Source organism: Podarcis melisellensis (assembly GCF_964234715.1).
Source record: "Podarcis melisellensis genome assembly, chromosome: 4".
In the NCBI taxonomy this organism is placed as follows: Eukaryota; Metazoa; Chordata; class Lepidosauria; order Squamata; family Lacertidae; genus Podarcis; species Podarcis melisellensis.
Genome location: NC_138531.1, coordinates 102,343,495 through 102,361,087, shown reverse-complemented (window position 1 = coordinate 102,361,087; position 17,593 = coordinate 102,343,495). Strand labels below are relative to the sequence as shown.

General features: G+C 46.8%; 4 protein-coding genes across 6 annotated transcripts in view; all 4 read left to right on the top strand.

The window, feature by feature from the left end:
• The window catches only part of LOC309368792 (uncharacterized protein), a gene marked incomplete at its 3' end in the record, with an annotated part of 476,991 nt that overhangs the window by 440,791 nt on the left and 18,607 nt on the right, over positions 1 to 17,593 (top strand). The window lies entirely within an intron of this gene.
• On the top strand, positions 1,496 to 6,798 carry LOC309369250 (olfactory receptor 51E2-like). 3 transcript variants are annotated; one of them, XR_014168027.1, is made up of 2 exons: positions 1,496 to 1,580; positions 3,426 to 3,505. XR_014168027.1 is itself a non-coding variant. In XM_081910053.1 (2 exons), exon 2 carries the CDS (start codon positions 5,377 to 5,379, stop codon positions 6,340 to 6,342), a length of 966 nt encoding a protein of 321 aa, XP_081766179.1. In that variant the 5' UTR covers positions 1,496 to 1,569; positions 5,343 to 5,376; the 3' UTR covers positions 6,343 to 6,798. The 3 variants fall into 3 exon arrangements, 2 of the variants coding, with proteins under 2 accessions (XP_081766179.1, XP_081766180.1); XM_081910053.1 differs by lacking the exon at positions 3,426 to 3,505 and adding an exon at positions 5,343 to 6,798 and having other exon boundaries at positions 1,496 to 1,569; XM_081910054.1 differs by lacking the exon at positions 3,426 to 3,505 and adding an exon at positions 5,343 to 6,798 and having other exon boundaries at positions 1,576 to 1,580.
• LOC309369255 (olfactory receptor 51E2-like) lies at positions 9,885 to 10,847 on the top strand (the record flags this gene model as incomplete). The annotated part of the gene is made up of 1 exon (XM_081910059.1): positions 9,885 to 10,847. The coding sequence occupies one exon, from the start codon at positions 9,885 to 9,887 to the stop codon at positions 10,845 to 10,847; it is 963 nt and encodes a 320-aa protein (XP_081766185.1).
• Positions 15,745 to 16,707, top strand: LOC309369257 (olfactory receptor 51E2-like; the record flags this gene model as incomplete). The annotated part of the gene is made up of 1 exon (XM_081910061.1): positions 15,745 to 16,707. The coding sequence occupies one exon, from the start codon at positions 15,745 to 15,747 to the stop codon at positions 16,705 to 16,707; it is 963 nt and encodes a 320-aa protein (XP_081766187.1).

The window sequence follows — 17,593 nt, the reverse complement described above, 5'->3', positions numbered from 1 at the left end:
AACCACGACCCTTTCCTATTCATAGAATTATGGAAAGGACCCCAGGGGTAATCTAGTCCAACACTCTGAATTGCAGAAATCACAACTAGAGAAGCCCTGGCAGATGGCCAGCCAACCTTTGCTCATAAACCTCCAGTTTCCTGTCTTGGGTGCTTTAGCTGAGATTCCTGCATTGCTGGGGTTGGACTAGATGACCCTTGGAGTCCCCTCCACCTCTACAGATCTATGGCTTCCTGTAGGGGGAAAAAAACTCCAGTGAAGGGGAGTCCACCAGCTTCCGAGGAAGTCTGTTCCACTGCCATACAGCTCTCATCCTCAGAAAGTTCTTCCTAATATTTAGTCAGAATTTCCTTTTCTGTCATTTGAACCCATTGGTTCAGGTTACAAGAGAGCACACATTTTCAGACTGCAGCCTCAGCCAGCTGCCTTAGGCTGCAAACCTGTGTGCATTTACACAGAGGAGGAAGTTTCACAGAATGCAACTGGTTGAGCTGGAAGAAACCCAGAGGGACATTCAGGGACCACAGCACATGTAATTTACTGAACGCTTTTTATGCTCATCATCGGAAACTGATGGAATTCGGAAACACTCTGCTCATGACCCCGTTTCCCCTGCTCTTCTTCCAATTCAGTTTGACCAGAGACCTCCCTGGGCCACGGATCCTTCATCCTCAGCGCCTGAGTTATCTGTTTGTCAGCAACATGGTGCAACCTGCCGTGATCATCAGCAAGAGAGAACTGGGGCAGAGGCATACCGAAACCCTCGTCTGCTTGTGTGCTCTTGGAAGGGGCTGCAGTAGAATAATAATAATAATAATAATAATAATAATAATAATAATAATAATAATATTTTACTTATACCCCACCCTCCCCAGCCAAGACCGGGCTCAGGGCGGCTAACACCAAATATAAAAACAATTGATTGAAATACAGCTTAAAAAACAAGATTAAAATACAACATTGAAACATTAAAACACAGCCTCAATTCAGTGGAAACTCAATCAAAAACTTTTGGGGGGATAAAAACGTCAAGTCTTCACCAAGGTTAAGAAGAAGAAGAAGAAGAAGAGGAGGAGCAGGAGGAGGAGGAGTTTGGATTTAATATCCCACTTTTTCACTACCCTAAGGAGTCTCCTTTCAAGTAGTGTCACAGAGCACATCCTGTGCATGAATAATAATAATAATAAAAATAAAATTTTATTTATATCCCTCCCTCCCCAGCCGAATAAGGTCCCTGGTTCAGTCTTCATCCTCATCTTTCATCGGAAAGGGATCCTCAGGCTGGGAAAATGCCTCTGTCTGAAGAGCTAGTGCTGCTGCGTGTCAGAGCATGCCACACTCAGCTCAGTGAGCTATCTATATAAGGCAGCTTCAGTTCAACAGTTGAGCTTCTTGCAGCGCCCCCCCCCCCATGGCAATGACAAACTGTCCCCAAGGGGCCGGGCTTGAGAGTGTGCTATAATTCCAGCCTCCTCCTGCCTGTTCAGTTCTGCTAGTGGCTTTCGTTGAAAGGAAGGGTCCACCTGGCCTCTGGTGCTAGAGGATGAGGCCCCTCCCAGAGTGACAAAGGTACGGGAAAGGTAGGGGATGCTTGCCTCTTGAATCTTAGGTGCGTTGCGAACCTGGGCTTTGTTCCCCCCCCCCCAAATAGTTGAGAATCCTTTCATCCTGTCTTGAGGCGTCTGCTCACGATAAAAGGCACCGGAGCAGAAACAGGGAGATGTGATGTTTGTATGAGGCCAGACACTTGTATGGGGCTTTTTACCAAGATGATATCAAGGAGAGGCTGGGAGAATAACTTCCTGGGGTTGGTTTGCAGGCTTCTTTTAAGCAGAGGTTTCCCAAGAGTCAATTTGCTTGTCTGCACAGTCTCATGGGCTGTGCAACCACTGTACCCTTAAAACACATTTTTGAAGACATTTGAAGGCTCTTCTTATTTCCCCCCTCAAAGAATTCTGGGCAGTGCAGTTTGCGCCTGCATTGGTGGAAACCACAGGAGGGGAGGATGCTCTTGCGCTCGGATCCTGCTTGTGGTCTTCCCATAACAAGCATCTTTTTTGCCACTGTGAGAACAGGATACTAGACTACATGGGCCATTGGCTTGATCACACAGGCTGCTCTTACGATCGAAGGGTTTCTGGGAACTGTAGCTCTGTGCAAAGTGAACAAGAGAATTATTTAAGGGACAGAACATGCTCCAAATGTGCTAATGCTATGGAGTGTACACTGCCTGCCCTCTATAAAAACCACAGCAATCTCCATGTATCCTAGTGTTCCACTCAAAGTATTGTTACGAAGGTTGCATTCCATGCCCTAATCTCTGCAGAGCGATAGCAAGATTCCAGGGGGGGTCCAGAAGCTCACCCAGGATTGTGTTTCCATTGGGAAAATCAAGGCACTGTGAAGGCTAGAGTTTCTCCAAGAAATACTGTGTTGGCCCGAATATAAGTCACACTTGTGATTAAGCCGCACCTTTAAAATTCGGGGGGGGGGGGAGGGAAAAAGACAATACCCGAATATAAACCACTCCCTTAAAATTGGGTTACAGGCTGAAAACCGCTGTGGTTAGTAGAATTGTAACTCCTAGTCAATTCAAGCCTTCGGTCTTGCAAGCCCGCAAAAGTTAACATACAATTGCTAAAGTTGCAAATCGCTATTCAGTTGCTACAATTCCGCAGGCATTCAAGCTCGCAAATTGGCAATAAAACATTTTTTTTTGTTCTGTTTTACCGTACGTCTGTTTCAGCAGTGATATCGTAAAAGCCAATTTTTGTAAGATCGCGAATTTAAGCCGCACTTTAACTTTTCATGGTCGGAAATTGGAATAAATGTGTAGCTGATATACTGGCCAATGCAGCATGGTTTATTTGGAATATATTTACGCCGGAGGTTTTCAATGGGGGTGGGGGGTGCAGAACATTATGCCCCATGAGTGTCCCTCATTGCACCCCCTCAGAAATCTTAAGTCCAAAGCTAACCTAGGAAATCTGCATATTTCCCTTCATATCCTAGATATTATCTAAATACTGCCATGTATTAATTTCTACCATTCACTGACAGACTCTGGTATCCAAGACCTGTGACAATATTCTGCTCTGTATGAATGGAAGAAGTGCTGGAGAGACAGGGCTACCTAATATTTCCCCCTCTCACCCTTTCCATAACTCAGGGAAAAAGCGCCATGAAAATGTGCTTTCAGCCACAGAAGCGTTGTACAGTGGCGTAGCGTGGGTTGTCAGCACCCGGGGCAAGGCAAGTAATTTGTGCCCCCTAACCCATGGATTTGCGCCCCCTAACCCCCAGATGTTGTGCCCGGTGCGGCCGGGCCCCCCTGCACCCCCCACGCTACACCACTGGCATTCTAGCATTGCTAAGATACCCCAAGTGTCGTTGAGTCCAACTTCCTGCATGGCACTGCTTTCCAGCTCCATGTTTTGAACTCAAGACAGCCAACCCTGGTGCTTAGATGAGCCTTTGTGATTCTGGCGCCTTCCAGATGTTTTCGTCCCAGACCATTGCCCATGCTGGCTGCTGAAAGAGATGGAAGCTGTCGTCCAAAACATCTGGAGATATCAGGTTGGCAAAGGTTGACCTGCTAACCCGCTAACCTCTGAGTAGGACGTGTTAGGCTGCTGTTCTGATGTCTTTGCAGTCAAAAGTAGGAAAGAGCAGTGCTTTTTTCCTTTCTAAAAATGTTTAGGGATACTCTCATTTTGACTCAAGAAAATCACCATTTTATAGTCCAAATCGGGGGAAATAAATACAGCAAAATGTACAAAGGTACAAAGATTCACAAAATGTTTAGGGGTATGCCTCCCCCCCCCAAAAAAAAAGGACTGAGAAAGTGTGTGGCCACAGCAACTGGGTCATTGGAGAAGAGAGGCTGGCAGGCAGGCTGACCACACACATGGCGACTTTTGCACATAATGCAGCAGTAGCAGCACTGAATGCGTTGTGAATCTAATGTTCTCCTCTTAAAGGTAAAGGTAAAGGGACCCCTGACCATTAGGTCCAGTAGTGGCCGACTCTGGGGTTGCGGCGCTCATCTCGCTTTATTGTCCGAGGGAGCCGGCATACAGCTTCTGGGTCATGTGGCCAGCATGACTAAGCCGCTTCTGGCGAACCAGAGCAGTGCACGGAAACGCCGTTTACCTTCCCGCTGGAGCGGTACCTATTTATCTACTTGCACTTTGACGTGCTTTCGAACTGCTAGGTTGGCAGGAGCAGGGACCGAGCAACGGGAGCTCACCCCGTTGCAGGGATTCGAACCGCCGACCTTCTGATTAGCAAGTCTAAACCACAGAGCCACCCGCATCCCTTCAATGTTCTGCTCTTAGTCACCAGTATTTGCTAGTCAGAGAAGTTCACCACAACTAAGCATGGAGGTTGCATTTTAATTTGACTTGTGGTCATTAATAACTACTGCTTTTATGGCAGTTATTGATTTTATCCTGTCCTCTGATGTTCTTGTTGTTTTTGTTGTTAAAAATGGGAAGGTCCATAGCTCAGTGGTAGAGCATTTGCCTGGAAGCAGAAGTTCCTGGGTTCAATCTCTGGCATCTCCTAGTAGACGTGGGAGAGACTCCTGCCTGAAATCTGAGAGAGCCACTGCCAGTCAGTGTGGGAAATACTAAGCTAAATAGACAAATGTTCTGACTCAGTATAAGGCAGCTTCCTATATTCCTAGTCATGGAATTGTAGAGTTGAGTGGGACCCCAAGGGTAATCTAGTCCAACCCCCTGCAATGCAGGAATCTACAACTAAAGACTCCCCAACAGATGGCCACCCAACCTCTGCTTCAAAACCTACAAGCAAGGAGAGTCCACACCTCTTGTGGGAATCTGTTCCACTGTCAAAAGGCTCTTACTCCTGAGATGTAGTCGGAATCTCCTTTCTTGTAACTTGAAACCATTGGTTCAGGTCCTACCCTTTGGAGCAGCAGAAGAGATGCTTACTCCATCTTCCATGTGACATCCCTTCAGCTATTTGAAGATGGCTATCGTGTGACCTCTCAGTCTTCTCTTCCCCAGGCAAAACATAACCCCTAAGGGTTCCTCGTAAAATTTGTTTTCTTGATCCTTGGTTTGAAGAACATGAGCTGTTCATTTTTAATTCTGCTCTGCTTTGGGGTTTTACTGACTGGCTTAAAACTGGACTAGAAATAAGTCAACTGGCAGGCCTGGTCATTACCCTCATTGTTCCTCCAACCCTTCCGAGCTAATGTTCATCCTATTACCCCGTGGAGTTGACTCCCTCTGCTTGGCCACATAGGAATGGGGAGCTGCCATTCTGGTTTCATGGGCTCAAACCCACTTGACTCCTTCTCTCTCCTTCCCTTTCAGCTGTGTAGAACAACACAAGGGCATCGCACCAGACATGTCATTGTCAGCCACCAACAGAACTCATAGTGACACTTTCTCGTTCATTTTGATGGGCCTGCCTGGCCTGGAAGGTGCCCACTTCTGGCTGGCCTTCCCTCTCTGCGCCATGTACCTTGTGGCCGTGGTGGGGAACTGCATGGTGGTGCTTGTCGTGAAGACAGAGCCAGCCCTCCACACACCCATGTACTTCTTCCTCTGCATGCTGGCTGCCGTGGACCTGGCCCTCTCCACCTGCACCATGCCCAAACTCCTGTCCCTCTTCTGGTTTGATGCCAAGGAAATTGGCTACAGGACCTGCCTCCTCCAGATGTTCTTCATCCACTCTCTGTCCGGAGTGGAGTCCACCATCCTTCTGGCCATGGCAGTGGATCGCTATGTGGCCATCTGCCACCCTCTGCAGCATTCCTCCATCCTCACCAACGCAGTGACGGTGAAAGTGGGCTTAGTGGCCGTGGTGAGAGGAGTCGTCTTCTTCCTTCCTCTGCCCTTTCTGATCAGCCGCCTGCACTTCTGTGGCTCCACCAACCTCACCCATTCCTACTGCCTCCACCAAGATGTCATGCACCTGGCTTCGAGCAACAGCACCACACCCAATGTTGTGTATGGCTTGGCTGCCATTCTCCTGGTGATGGGTCTTGATTCTCTGCTCATCTTTGTCTCCTACGTGATGATCATTAAAACTGTCTTGCAGCTGAAGTCAAGGGAGGAGCGCCTCCGGGCTTCTGGGACCTGTGTGGCCCATGTGTGTGTTGTCTTGTCCTTCTACGTGCCCCTGATTGGGCTGTCTGTGGTGCACAGGTTTGGGAGAGACCTTCCTGTGCTGGTTCAAATCACAATGGGCAACGTCTACCTCTTGGTGCCTCCAGTGCTCAACCCCATTGTCTATGGAGCCAGGACCAAGGAGATTCGGAAACGGGCATTGAGGATAATGAGGATAGGAAGTGAGGGAGGTTTTCATTGACCCAGAATTTTCTTTAGAACAGATTATCCTAGAGTTATTTCACTAAAAACTCATCCGTACAGCTGTGCTTGGTCAACCTTTAAGATCACAGTCCTTTGTTAGACAAATCAGGCAGAACAAAGCTGTGCACTGCTGCATCTCCAAGCCACTGTAAGTCAATGGCCATGTCTCCTTCCAGGCAGCTCTCAGTAGCTGCAAGACCCTAGTAGCCATGCTTCTTCTGTAGTTGCCACACCATTTCCTGGAGACTGAAGCTCATACCTGAAGGATCTGTCCTCTACCCAACTGATCACTGAGCTCCGTGGACAAGGGCCTCCTGCAGAAGGAGGCCCCCGAAAAGGTGTTTCTTAGTGACCTACCTCGGTGTTATTCAGGGATGTGTAACAAAAGGGTTGTCCACCACCTTGTAGGTGATAAATGCTATGGAATTTATAATGCAGAATAGGAAGTCTCCTAAACCCACTTACCGTATTTTTCGCTCTATAAGACGCACCAGACCACAAGACGCACCTAGTTTTTGGAGGAGGAAAACAAGAAAAAAAAAATATTCTGAATCTCAGAAGCCAGAACAGCAAGAGGGATCACTGCGCAGTGAAAGCAGCAATCCCTCTTGCTGTTCTGGCTTCTGGGATAGCTGCGCAGCCTGCATTCGCTCCATAAGACGCACACACATTTCCCCTTACTTTTTAGAAGGGAAAAAGTGAGTCTTATAGAGCAAAAAATACGGTATACTCATTGTTGCTTGTGAGGTGGCTATAGAGAGCTTCATGCTCCTGGAAAGGCAAGGTGGAGGAGGACTCTCCCTCTAGGTGACAGAAAAGGGTCCCTTGAGAGACCCTCCCTCCCTCCCTCCCTCCCTCCCTCCCTCCCTCCCTCCCTCCCTCTCTCTCTCTCCCTCCCTCCCTCTCTCTCTATCTCTCTCCCACTTTCCTCATACTGTTGATAATAAATTGAAAAATGCATGATGGGTTTATTCCATAATTTTAAACAAACTGAAGTATAATTAACTTTTGGCAAACTGAATTGGGCCTCCGGAAATATTTTATGCACATTTGTTCCTACCTTTCTGGAAACTTGTTGTGTGGTGAATAAAAACTACCTTTTAGATTACATCTATCTGTGTTGCCTCTTTAGGAGACTTGAATCCCCACATACACTTCAGAAGAAGCCTATTGGGGAAAGCTGTAGTGATGGTCACCAACAGGGGTAGCTTCAAACAAGGATTAGACAAATTTGTGGACATTCAATGACATTACATCGTAAAGGGTTGGACTCTACAGTCCCTTGATTCCATGTGCAGAACAGCCTCAGCATAAAAGAAATGTCTGTATATATTAGATTATGGCAGATCCTTCAGTTTGGAATCCGTAGCTGGTTTCTCAGAGGTAACAAATTGGCCCCCAGGGACTGGGCTGTCTATAAATGCCTCTCCTTTGCACAGCTGTGTTGGCTGTGTGAGGTTGTGCAGGCAGGGTTCACACAGCGACTGCTGCTGCAGAGCGTTCTCTCGGAGGTATGTTGAGGGGGGTTTCTTCTTGGCACTAGAATCATAGATGTAGAATCATAGAATCATAGAATCATAGAGTCAAAGAGTTGGAAGGGACCCTGAAGACCATCCCGTCCAACCTCTTGCAGTGCAGGAATAGGCAGCTGTTCGATACGATACGATATGATACTATAGTCTTTATTGTCATTGTCCCATACAGAACCACAAAATTGAAAAAATCTACATCAGACATTCAAAAACCAACAAGCCTGCTATCCCAGCCTGGTTAACCCCCTAAAAACTCTGATACCCCATAATTAAATACAATATACTCCCATAGAGACTACCTTACACTGTGTTTAAAACCAAAATCGCATTTGGGTGGAAAGGGTTTCGCAGGTGGCTAGTCCTGGTCTTTAGAACCCTGGACCTTCTTCCAGAAGGCAGAAGCTGAAAGAGATCATTTCCGGGGTGTGCACTATCCTGCACTATCTCTGCAGCTTTCTTATGGCACTTGGAAGCGTAGATTTGATCCAAGGTGGGAAGAGTGCACCCAATTATTCTCTCTGCAGTCTTTACAACCCTGGACAGCATTGTTTTCCCCCCTGACCGTGGGGATCAAACCTGCAACCTTGGTGTTATCAGCACCAGGCTCTAACCAACTGATCCATCCAACCCCCACCTGGAACCCTCTCCTGCTTAGTCTGAAGATGGGCATTTTATTTGTGTTAAATATATTTATATTATATCAGTTGCTGGGAACCATAGGAAGGGAGAGCCTTGCTCTTGTGTTCGAATCCTGCTTACTGGTTTCCCACAGGCATCTGGTTGGCCACTGGGAGAAGAGGGTGCTATACTAGATGGATCATTGACCTGATCCAGCAGCCAGGCTCTTCTAATTTTAAGACCTGTAGGAAATGTTGAATAGCACTGTTGCTGACCACAACAGACTTCTTTTCACAAGCCATTATAAAACTGGTTCCATTAGATTTCAGGCACTGAGGGAAAATTCATCAATCAGAAGAGCTGGTTCGGTGCTTCTGGGAATGGCTATTGCAGGCTCCTGTTGCCAATGGCCAAGCTTGCCTCTTTTTAACAAAACCAACAAAAATTCTGTGCTGTGTTTCTTGTTCCCAATAAGACCCTGAATGAGCCCTCAAGAGTCTTAGAATGGTTCTTTACTCGGATTCCATTTGGTGGGTCCTCAAGACCCCAAGGAGAAAAAGGTCTTTTTCATCCTCACAAGGCCCCTTATGCACCAGGTGGGGCGGGGAGTGGACCGGCAGGTACAATCCAAGACAACCGCTGGTGGACGCACAGTGTCCCAAGCTCACCCAACCCTGATATGCGGCAGTGACCACTGTCCATGGTCTGTGGCCATGTTGCTCCTCACCAGCTGCTCCTGGAGTTGTGGGGTGTATCTACCTGAAGACACAAATCGTTTCTAATCTGCACAACTTGCAGACTTAGCATATAGAATAAGAGAACAAGAAGAACCTATGTTTAGAGAAGATTGGAAAACCTTTATTGAATATATGGGGAATAATTGTATATAGCTGAAAACGTTGGCAGCATTAAGATCAATTCAATAGTGTAAATAGGTTTTGATGGCTGCAATTATGGAAAACTGATTGGTATAGTTTTTGTAAAATATGCAGGGGTTTAAGATATGTAAAATGAACCATGAAAGAGAAGAAGGGAAGTCATTCATATCTTAAGGATGTAAAATGAGTATTTGAAATTGTAAAACTGAAAATTTAATAAAAATTATTAAAAAGTCACAAACCGTTTCTCAAACTATCTTGCCCTAATGCCCAACACATCTGGCCTGAACAATGAGTCCTGCTGGTTAAGATGCATTGTGTGATCAGTAAAGAAGGCTACAACGGGGGAGGGGAGAGTGACAGAGAACGAGAGAGATAGATGCTGCCTCATGGCTTACAATTAGAGACCGGAGGGCCTATTGGTTTCATGGAATCAAACCCAATTTGGCATTGTGAATCGACCCTCTCCTTCTCTTTCAGGTGAGTAGCACTCACAGGGCTTCAAGCCAATCATGTCATTGTCAGCCACCAACAGAACTCATGGCGACTCCTTCTCGTTCATCTTGATGGGTCTACCTGGCCTAGAAGGTGCCCAGTTCTGGCTGGCCTTCCCCCTCTGCGCCATGTACCTTGTGGCCGTGGTGGGCAACTGCACGGTGGTGCTTGTCGTGAAGGCAGAGCCAGCCCTCCACACGCCCATGTACTTCTTCCTCTGCATGCTGGCTGCCGTGGACCTAGTGCTCTCCACCTCTACCATGCCCAAACTCCTCGCCTTCTTTTGGTTTGATGCCAATGAGATCAGCTATGGGAGTTGCCTTCTCCAGATGTTCTTCATCCACACTCTATCAGGCATTGAGTCCACGATCCTCTTGGCCATGGCTGTGGATCGCTATGTGGCCATCTGCCACCCTCTGCAGCATTCCTCCATCCTCACCAACGCAGTGACGGCGAAAGTGGGCTTGGTGGCCGTGGTGAGAGGAGTCGTCTTCTTCCTTCCTCCTCCACTGCTGATCATTCGCCTGTACTTCTGCGGCTCCACTGTCCTCACACATTCCTATTGTGTTCACCAAGATGTCATGCACCTGGCTTGTGGGGACAGAATGCCCAACATTGTATATGGCTTGACTGCTATTCTCCTGGTGATGGGCCTTGATTCTTTGCTCATCTCTGTCTCCTACGTGATGATCATTAAGACCGTCCTGCAGCTGAGGTCAAAGGAGGAGCGCCTCCGGGCTTCTGGGACCTGTGTGGCCCATGTGTGTGTTGTCTTGTCCTTCTACGTGCCCCTGATTGGGCTGTCTGTGGTGCACAGGTTTGGGAGAGACCTTCCTGTGCTGGTTCATGTCACAATGGGCAACGCCTACCTCTTGGTGCCTCCAGTGCTCAACCCCATTGTCTATGGAGCCAGGACCAAGGAGATACGAGAAAGGGCATTGAGGATAATGAGGATAGGAAGTGAGGGAGGTCCTCATTGACCCATATATATATATTTTTAGAACAGATTATCCTAGAATATTCCACTTAGCAGTGTATCTTGGTCAACCTTTAAGATTATGGTTCTCATTAGACAAACTGTACACTGATCTGCTGTATCTCTAAGCCTCCCATAAGTCAATAGCCATGTGTCCTTCCAGGCGGCTCTCAGGATCTGCAAGACCCTGGTAGCCATCTTTCCTGTGTGGTTGCCGCACCATTTGCTGGAGACTGAAGCTCGCACCTGATAGAACATCTCAGCACTCATACACCCAACCAATTACTGTGCTTTGTGGGTGAGGGCCTCCTGCAGAAACCATCTTATCAAGAAGTCCACCCCACACATTGAAGGAATCGGACCTTTAGTGTGGTGACGCCTTTGGATATCCCTGCCCTATATATGAGGCAGGCACCATCTCTGTTAAGACCTTCCTCTTACAACAGGCATTTAAAATCTGCATCTGTATTGGAATTCTTTTAAATATTACCGTATGTTGTTGTTCTCTTGTTGTATGCCACCCTGAGCTCCTTTGGGAGGAAGGTTGCGATATAGATTTAATAAATAAATTAAACAAAATTAATACCACATCCAGGCTGCACCCCCACCGCTGTGTTACATCACTCCGGTGTCAAGACATCCCAAAACACAACATACGTTGGGTAGGAATTTCCTCCTTTTCGGGTGGAGGGACGCTGCATAATGTTTAAGGTGTTCTTTGCTATTCTTTATAGGCCAGCTCCTGAAGAGGCAAAGAATCATAAGAAAAAATGTCACTTCCTGATAAAAATGACCATATTTTCTTTTTTTGTGTGTGTGTGTGTGTGTTGACAAGCATTCTGCCCCTCTGAGTTTTGGGTCATCTCCACCTGGGGAAATTGTGTGGCTGTTCCATTCTGTTAGATTTTCTGAGCTCAGGGTGGTTGGGGAGAAAGTTAAACAGGGAAAGAAAGCATTGAGGAGGGAATGCTGTGATCACAATATTGTGCAGATGCCCCACAAAAAATGGGTCAACAAAGTGTGGGTGGTCCCAAGTAGGTGCTCATTGTAGAAGCAAATGGATTAGGTTTTTAGTTTTTTCGCTATCTGTATTTCAATCGATTAGTTTTTTTGCATTGTTTAAATTCCATTATGAATTACCGTACTATTTAACTATTATACTATATTTGTTTTTAGAGCGTTTGTGTTTGAGCCGAGCTTGCTTTAATTTTTGTAAGCTGCCATGAGTCCCAGTTCTGGGGGAAAGGCAGAGAAATAAAATAACAAATAAATACAGCAACAGCAGTCCCCACCAAAGGGAGTTTCTTAGGAACCAACCTCAGTGTTATACAGGGATGTCTGAGAAAAGGGTTATCAGCCACTGTGTTAGTGATAAATGATACAGAATTCATTACACAAAACAGGAAATCTATTTGTATCTCTCCTGAACTCGCTCATCTTTCTTTGTGAGGCAGGCTAGAGAAAGTTTCCTGCTCAGGAAGAACAAGGATATAGTCTGAATGCTTCACCTGTAGCTCTATAAATCGCTTAATGTGTCAATACGAAGGGAAGTCATTAAAATTGCAGTTGCTGAATAAGGGATTGTTCGTTGACTGGAAATCAGTAACATTTTGGAATGCAGAAATAAAGTGATTGGTATTAGTAATTGTATTATAATTTGGTATTGTTATAATGAGGCTTTTATTGGATTGTTGTAATTGATAACTAATAAAAAATATCCAAAAGAAAAAAGAGAAAGAGAAAGTTTCATGCTCCAGGAAAGGCAAGATGGAGGACTCTCCCTCTCAGTGGCAGAAAAGGGTTCCTCAGAAGACTCTCTCCCTTAGAAGACATCTGAAGGCAACCCTGTTCAGGGAAGTTTTTAATGACTGATGTTTTAATGTATATTTTTAATCTTTTGCTGGAATAAATTCTCATTCCCATTATCCTCATTTCTCCGCCATTTCCCTCATACTGTGGGTATTATTTTGAAAAACACACGATGGGTTTCTTCCATAATTTAAAACAAACCCAAGTGTAATTTACTTGTGGCAGACTAAATGGGCCCCTGGAAATACGGTGTGCAGATTTGTTCCCCTCTTTCTGGAAACCTGTCACAAGGTGGATAAAAGCTACCCTTGAGCTTATTGTGTCTGCCTGCGTTGCCTCTTTAGGAGACGTGAATCCCCCCCACATATGCTTCAAGGGAAGCCTATCGGGAAAAGCTGCAGTGGTGGCCACCAACAGGGGCAGCTTTAAACAAGGATTAAACAACTCCATTAAGGGGGAGGCTATCAATGGCTCTTAGCTGCAATGGCTACCTTCCATCTCCACCACTGGACTCAGCAAGCCTCTGAATACAACAACAACAACAACAACAACAACAACAACAACAACAACAACAATTTATTTTTACCCCACCCATCTGGCTGGGCAGCTTCCAACAAAGATTAAAAATACATTAAAATCTCACACATTAAAAACTTCCCTGAACAGGACTGCCTTCAGAGGTCTTCTAAATATCAGATAGTTGTTTATCTCTTTGACATCTGGTGGGAGGGCGTTCCACAGGGCGGGCGCCACCACCGAGAAGGCCCTCTGCCTGGTTCCCTTTAACCTCACTTCTTGCAAGGAGGGAACTGCCAGAAGGCCCTCGGCACTGGACCTTAGTGTCTGGGCAGAACGATGGGGGTGGAGATGCTCCTTCAGATATACTGGACCGAGGCCGTTTAGGGCTTTCAAGGTCAGCACCAACACTTTGAATTGTGCTCGGAAACATGCTGGGAGTCAATGTAGGTCTTTCAGGACAGGTGTTATATGGCCTCGGCGGCTACCCCCAGTCACCCCAGTGTTGTATTGCTCCTGTCCTTCTAACAAGCTTCCCATTGGGACATCTGGTTGGCTGGCAAGGGTGTTGGATTAGAGGGACCATTGGCCTGACCTTCTCATGTTCTTAATCTTGTCACCTCTAAACAAGTTGGCAGGAGCTGCACCTTCTCATGAGTCAAGCCACACATTATGGAAATGTCTCTGATTCATTCCTCCATGGGTTGTTGGGCTGTTGTTTTTTGTTTTCTTTTTTAAAGCCTAAAGCATCTTTTGGTGGGTGCAGAGGAGAAAGTAGGTGGGAGAAGGGAGCCAGAAAGATCCCTTTGGTACCAGTTGGGGAAATATAGTGCATATGGAAGCCGCTGGGTGAATAAAAACTGACTCTTGTATTGAAGTGAAAATTATTCAGTCCAAAAATATGGCCCAAAAGTTTTACTTACTCAGAACTTAACTCCAAACAACTTAAAGCAAATAAAGTTACATTCCATTAGATGCATAATCACGTATACTGATCCCAGCCTAAGGCCTATTTTAGATTACAAATACAGTGGTATCCTGGGTTACAGACGCTTCAGGTTACAGTCTCCGCTAACCCAGAAATAGTACCTTGGGTTAAGAAGTTTGTTTCAGGATGAGAACAGAAATCGTGTGGCGGTGGCGCAGCGGCAGCGAGACGCCCCATTAGCTAAAGTGGTACCTCAGGTTAAGAACTTTTTCAGGTTAAGAACGGACCTCCAGAACGAATTAAGTTCTTAACCCAAGGTACCACTGTATATTGCATCCTGAGCTAAAAATCAAAGTTCACTCTCTTCTCCATTGCAGCCTCCATTAGCCCCAGGCTGTTTGCTGGAGGCAGAGACTCACAGTCCATTCTCTTCAGCAGCTTGGAACAAAGAAAGCACCCCACCAAAGGTGGATGCCTGCAGATTAGCATATGCATAAACCTGCGACTAAGCTAGAAGACATACAGTGCCATGATGCAGCCCCATTAATGATAAACCTGTTAGGCTCTTCTTTAGCTCCAATGGAAATTTCCTGCCATGCCTCACATTACAACACAGGCACATTATGGATATATTTTCCATTTCAATGTACATTACACAATTATGCTTAACAATTCTGACTAAACATTAGGAAGAGTTTTTTGATGGGAAGAGCTGTTCAACAGTGGAATGGACTCCCTCTGAAGGTGGTGGACTCTCCTTCCTTGGAGGTTTTGAAACAGAGGTTGGCTGGCCATCTGTCTTGGGTGCTTTAGCTGAGATCCCTGCATAGCAGGGGTTTGGGGTGCCTCTTTGAGTTCCCTTCCAGCACTACAGTTCTATGATTCTATATGCAAACAGCCTCAGCATAAAAGAAATGTCTAGATATATTGCATTGTGGCACACCCTTCAGCTGGTTCCTCAGAGGTAACAAATTGGTCCCTAGCGGCTTTGCTTTCTATAAATCTCTTTCCTTCTCTCAGTTGTGTTGGCTGTGTGAGGTCCAAACAGCGACTGGCGCTGGAGAGGAGTCCCTCAAAGGTATGGAGTGGGGTTTTTTCTTGAGATTAGGGCAGACTTTTTGTTTCTGATAGACTAACATTCACTTGAGACCTGGAACCCCCTCCTCCTGAGTCTGAAGATGGGCATCTTATTTGTCTTAAATATGTTTATATTATATCAGTTGCTGGAAACCACAGGATGGGAGAGGGCTGCTCTTGTGCTCATGTTCTGCCCCCTGGTTTACCACAGGCATCTGTGTGGCCACCTTGAGAACAGGATGCTGCTCCTGGAGTTATGGGATGCATCCACCAAAGAGCACAAATGGTTTCTTAAGCGCTCTTGTCCTACTGCCCAACACATCAGGCCTGGACAATGAGTCCTGCTGGTTAATCATGCAGTATGTGATCAGTAAAGAAGGCAACAATGGGAGGGGGGAGAGAAAGAGAGTGAGTGAGAGAGGAAATGGGTGAGAAACAGATGCTGCCTTGTGCCTTGCTCTTATGGAGAGAACATTTTGGTTCCATGGAATCAAACCCAGTTTGGCACTGTTAATTTGCCATCTCCTTCCCTTTCAGCTGCGTAGAACAACATAAGGGCATCACACCAGGCATGTCGTTGTCTGCCACCAACAGAACTCATGGCGACTCCTTCTCGTTCATCTTGATGGGCCTACCTGGCCTGGAAGGTGCCCAATTCTGGCTGGCCTTCCCCCTCTGTGCCATGTACCTTGTGGCCGTGGTAGGCAACTGCATGGTGGTGTTTGTCGTGAAGACAGAGCCAGCCCTCCACACACCTATGTACTTCTTCCTCTGCATGCTGGCTGCTGTGGACCTGGCCCTTTCCACCTCTACCATGCCCAAACTCCTCGCCTTCTTTTGGTTTGATGCCAATGAGATCAGCTATGGGAGTTGCCTTCTCCAGATGTTCTTCATCCACGCACTATCAGGCATTGAGTCCACCATCCTCTTGGCCATGGCTGTGGATCGCTATGTGGCCATCTGCCACCCTCTGAGGCATGCTGCCATCCACACCAATGCAGTGATGGCTAAAGTGGGCTTGGTGGCCCTGGTGAGAGGAGTCGTCTTCTTCCTCCCTTTTCCATTGCTGATCATCCGCCTGCACCTCTGCGGCTCCACTGTCCTCACACATTCCTATTGTGTTCACCAAGATGTGATGCACCTTGCTTGTAATGACAAGCTGCCCAACGTTGTATATGGCTTGGCTGCCATTCTCCTGGTGATGGGTCTTGATTCTCTGCTCATCTCTGTCTCCTACGTGATGATCATTAAGACCGTCCTGCAGCTGAAGTCAAAGGAGGAGCGCCTCCGGGCTTCTGGGACCTGTGTGGCCCATGTGTGTGTTGTCTTGTCCTTCTACGTGCCCCTGATTGGGCTGTCTGTGGTGCACAGGTTTGGGAGAGACCTTCCTGTGCTGGTCCATGTCACAATGGGCAACGTCTACCTCTTGGTGCCTCCAGTGCTCAACCCTATTATCTATGGAGCCAGGACCAAGGAGATACGAGAAAGGGCATTGAGGATAATGAGGATAGGGAGGGAGGGAGGTCCTCATTGACCCAGATACAATGCCATACTCTTCTCCAGTCATGCCTTGCTGCCCTGAGCCATAAACACTGAGGTTCATTCTACTTTGCCTCCCAACCCCACTTTTACTTGAACATTGCTCTGGTCCTGACTACCATCTTATCCAGGGCTGACTTTCCAGACACTCACCACCATGTCTCTGGCAGAGATTTCACCTCCAACAGATCCTAAGGCCCATTTTGGGTTACCTGCAGATTCCCTTTGTCTTCATATAAATGTGGGCATGATAGCCATAGTTGAAGTCAGCTTTTGCAATTGTGAGACATGTGCTTTCCCCATCTCTCTCCATTGACCAGGGTCTGTTTCTCAGTACTGTGTGATCATTGCTCATGTGAGAGTTCCCGTCCAGAGGCACCATGGATACACAAAATCATGCATAGCTGAAAGTTGTCTGATGGAAGGGCAGGAACCTTTTTCTCCACTGCCAGAGGAAGAAGAAACAGAGGAAATCCCAGGACGAAGAAACCTGGATTCCTTGGCTGTGGAAGAGAGGGGGAAAGCAGACAGCGAGAGAGGCAAGCGGAACCTGCAGCACGATTCCAGCATTTTTCTTCCGCCTGCATCTCTCTGTCAGCCTCTCTCCTCCCTTCCACAGTTGGAGTTTCTTCCTCCTCCATCGACCTCCATTTCCGCACTCATTTTGTAGCCTAGGGCGCCAACGTTCCTTCTCCCTCTGTCTGCCTCCTGCCTCCCTCCTGCCTTATTCTCTTCTTCTCCTCCACTACAACCGTCACCTGGAAGGCTGGCTCTGGCTGCCCCAGCCAAGCTCTCATAAAGGAATTTGTGCAGGTAAAAGGTACATGTGATGTGTGCGCACTTCAAATAATAATAATAATAATAATAATTTATTATTTATA

Bases quoted from the DNA above. Each gene is read 5' to 3' on its own strand.
- LOC309369250 (XM_081910053.1), top strand. From the start codon at position 5,377: ATGTCATTGTCAGCCACCAACAGAACTCATAGTGACACTTTCTCGTTC.